The following is a 3,008-nucleotide window of genomic DNA, read 5'->3' as shown; positions in this document are numbered from 1 at the left end:
TTAAAGCATCGATTTTTGTTCCTCCTCCAAGTTGGCATAATCAGTTGGCTTATAAGAGGTGAACCATTCAGCCAAAAAACCCTTCTTCCTCTTGGGATTGCAACCCATATCTTTACACAACTGATCATTATACCAAAGATGAAGAGAAGTAATGCATGATCTTCGAAAAAACTTTCCCAAATATCTCTTCATGTATTTATCCCATTCCTTCACGCTCTTCTCCATATCATTTATGCTCGGAAGCAAGAATCCACCGCCGATAAAATGCGCCAACCACCTCGCTCTCATTTCTGAAAGATAGATGTTTGATGCGTGCTCAGAGTATCCAATGATCGCAAATTGCGGAATACGTGGATGTATGCATTCCCTGCATTAGATTGAATTACATTTTAGTTTCTTTATATGCATACATCATCAATTACAGCTTTGTCTAGGACGGCTTTCTTACTGCTTTCTAAAGCAGCTTTCTATACTACAAAATTTCTAGTTCAAAAAGATTTTGTACTTAAAAGCTAGATGCTTTAGAAAGTAGTAAGAAAGCTATCCCAAATGTAGCCTTAGCTTTGTTTGGATCTTACTGCTTCTTAAAGTAACTTTCTAGTTCAAAAATTAAGACCCGTCCCAAACGAAACCTTAGTTTATAGCCATATAATTGATTAAAATAAGTACCTGTAGAGGGGAATAGTAAAATCTAATGATCCGATAACAATCTTTTGAAAATGAGGTGAAACGAACAAGTCTTTGATCTTCTGATCACTTTTGAATCCAGTTGCAAATATCATCAAATCTGTATTTATTGGGGAAGTATCTCCTTCAACTATGATTCCATTCTTGCAGAACTCGAAGCTCTTTGAATGCTTGAGCACAATACTCCCTTCTTCTACCTTCTTGTAGAAGTTCTCTGGCAAAACGCAGACTAAGCAAGAAAACATTGCTTGGAAAAAGCTGTGTTCAGGAACCATTCCATACTTTTTAATGGGGAGTATTTTCTTGAAGTAGCTCTCAGTAAACTTGGTGAATAGCCATACCTAAAGCCAAAATATCATAAAGCAACAAAAGTTTAAAGGAGCTGGTAAATTTATATATGGGAAGAAAAATGCTCCTTAATCTTCTCAAGTACGAAATATTTTGTTTTCTACGTTATATGTATAAAAATATAGTTTTTTTTTTCTTCAATTCATCATCTTCTTGTAGAGCTTAACTCAAACTTCAGCTCTTATTTGCTTATCATATGAAATATATTGCTCACAAATATAAAGCTTGATTGTAAGGGTGTCAATATTTTACCCGACCCGAAAATCGACCTAAAAATTCCGGGTTAGGGACAACCCGTTTGAGAAACGGATCGGTTTCGGATTGACCTAGAAACCCAAAACCAATCTGGGTTGACCTAGGAACATCACACGTGACCTCATCTTGTTGGCATTGTTGTGTGACTGTGTCTGACGTTTAGTGGAGTCCGAAAATACCGAATTGAAAAGATGGAAACGACGCTGGCCTACCACTGTCACCGTCTCGTCCGTGCTGGCTTACCACTGTGCCACAGCTGACTTCGCCGCTTTAGAGCCTTGCCACTTCGCCTGTTCTTATTAGGTGCGTGAATGAGTGTGATCCCTAACCCGAGCGGGTCGGGTAGGGCCGGGTCATCCCGACAACCTACACGAGTCGGGTCCGGGTTAACAATCATAACATGCAAAACCATATCATGTTAGGGTCGACCTGTTTGGACCGGATCAACTCAGGTTGGACCCAAATCTGATACGTTGACCATTTTTAATTACACCCATACTTGATTGAGTCTCACATAGAGGAAATAATATATACGATCTCAATCACCCCCATGCATTTGTGGATGCTTATGTATATATAACACATACAACCAGGCTATTATTTGAAAAAAATTATTAAGATTTTGTTTGGTGCAATTTTTTTGTTGCTTTCTAAAAATTTTTGTACTAAAAAAAATTTACATTAAAAAGTAGCATGAAAGCTGTCATAAATGAAGCCCGAGTAAACCTTTACCCAAACTCGATTAGTTAAGTAAATGATCTAAACACAAATTGATTTTCTAATGAAATACTAACTACTCACAATGATTAATTGAGACAAGTTGATAGCCTTTGAAAGAAACTCGCTAACATACCAATGGCGAGAGCAAGGTGGCCAAAATGCTCAATAGGAGCCCTCCACCAGGCCTATCAAAGAACAACTCAGAAAAACGATTAAGACAAAAATAATGAAGTGGGATGCCCCACGCCACAAACTTTGGTATATTCCAATGCTTGCCTCGAATAATCATTGTGCATGGATACTCAGCCCCTATTCAAACACCAAAATAAATTCAGATGTAATTATATGCATACACACACACATAAAAAATTTAAGCTTCGTTTGAGAAGGCTTTCTTAATGCTTTTTAAAGTAACTTTTTAGCAAATTTTTGTACTAAAAAATTGTTTTAAGAAGCAGTAAGAAAGCTGCTCCAAACGAAGCCTTGAGCAATATTATGCTGTTCCAGTACTATATATTTAGTTTGTTGCTTACCATTAACATTAGCGCATTCTGCAGCAACGTCGAGCGCAAATTTTCGAAATCCAACGACTGTTACACGCTTTCCTTTCAAGAAATGATCTGCAGCTGAGCTGCCCATTTTGCAATAATCCATGACGTGAATAACCTCACCATTGAAGGCCTCAGGTCCCTTATTTGCTGGAAAACTTGGGATATTAACAAGTCCACTGTATCTTCCTACGCATAGGATAACAAAATCCATTATATGGACCTGTAAAATACATTAATGTGAATTAGTTTTATTCATTAAATTAATTTTCTTTGATATGTACACTATATTTTCTTTTTGATTTTTTTTTTGAATTTCTTGAAATACAATTTAAAGAATGTTTTTTGTTAGAACAAACTTATCCAATCATATTTGACATAATATATATATCTGATATGATATTGTGTTCAACTATAATGCCCTCCCTAAAAAAAAAAAAAAAAATCTAT

The 3,008-nt window shown here is 36.3% G+C and overlaps 1 protein-coding gene across 1 annotated transcript in view; it reads right to left on the bottom strand.

Annotated features, from left to right (window-relative positions):
* LOC110114937 (probable flavin-containing monooxygenase 1) overlaps positions 1-3,008 on the bottom strand; it is a 3,924-nt gene continuing 916 nt past the window's right edge. Inside the window, exons 2-5 of the mRNA XM_020847996.1 lie at positions 2,544-2,781; positions 2,144-2,319; positions 670-1,028; positions 1-367 (exon numbers count right to left, since the gene is read on the bottom strand). Coding sequence (XP_020703655.1) covers positions 1-367; positions 670-1,028; positions 2,144-2,319; positions 2,544-2,781 — 1,140 coding nt within the window. The remainder of the gene's footprint in view (positions 368-669; positions 1,029-2,143; positions 2,320-2,543; positions 2,782-3,008) is intronic.

This window comes from Dendrobium catenatum, unplaced genomic scaffold (genome assembly GCF_001605985.2).
Source record: "Dendrobium catenatum unplaced genomic scaffold, ASM160598v2 fragScaff_scaffold_716, whole genome shotgun sequence".
In the NCBI taxonomy this organism is placed as follows: Eukaryota; Viridiplantae; Streptophyta; class Magnoliopsida; order Asparagales; family Orchidaceae; genus Dendrobium; species Dendrobium catenatum.
Note: the sequence above shows the minus strand (reverse complement) of the source record. Positions and strands in the feature narration are given on the sequence as shown.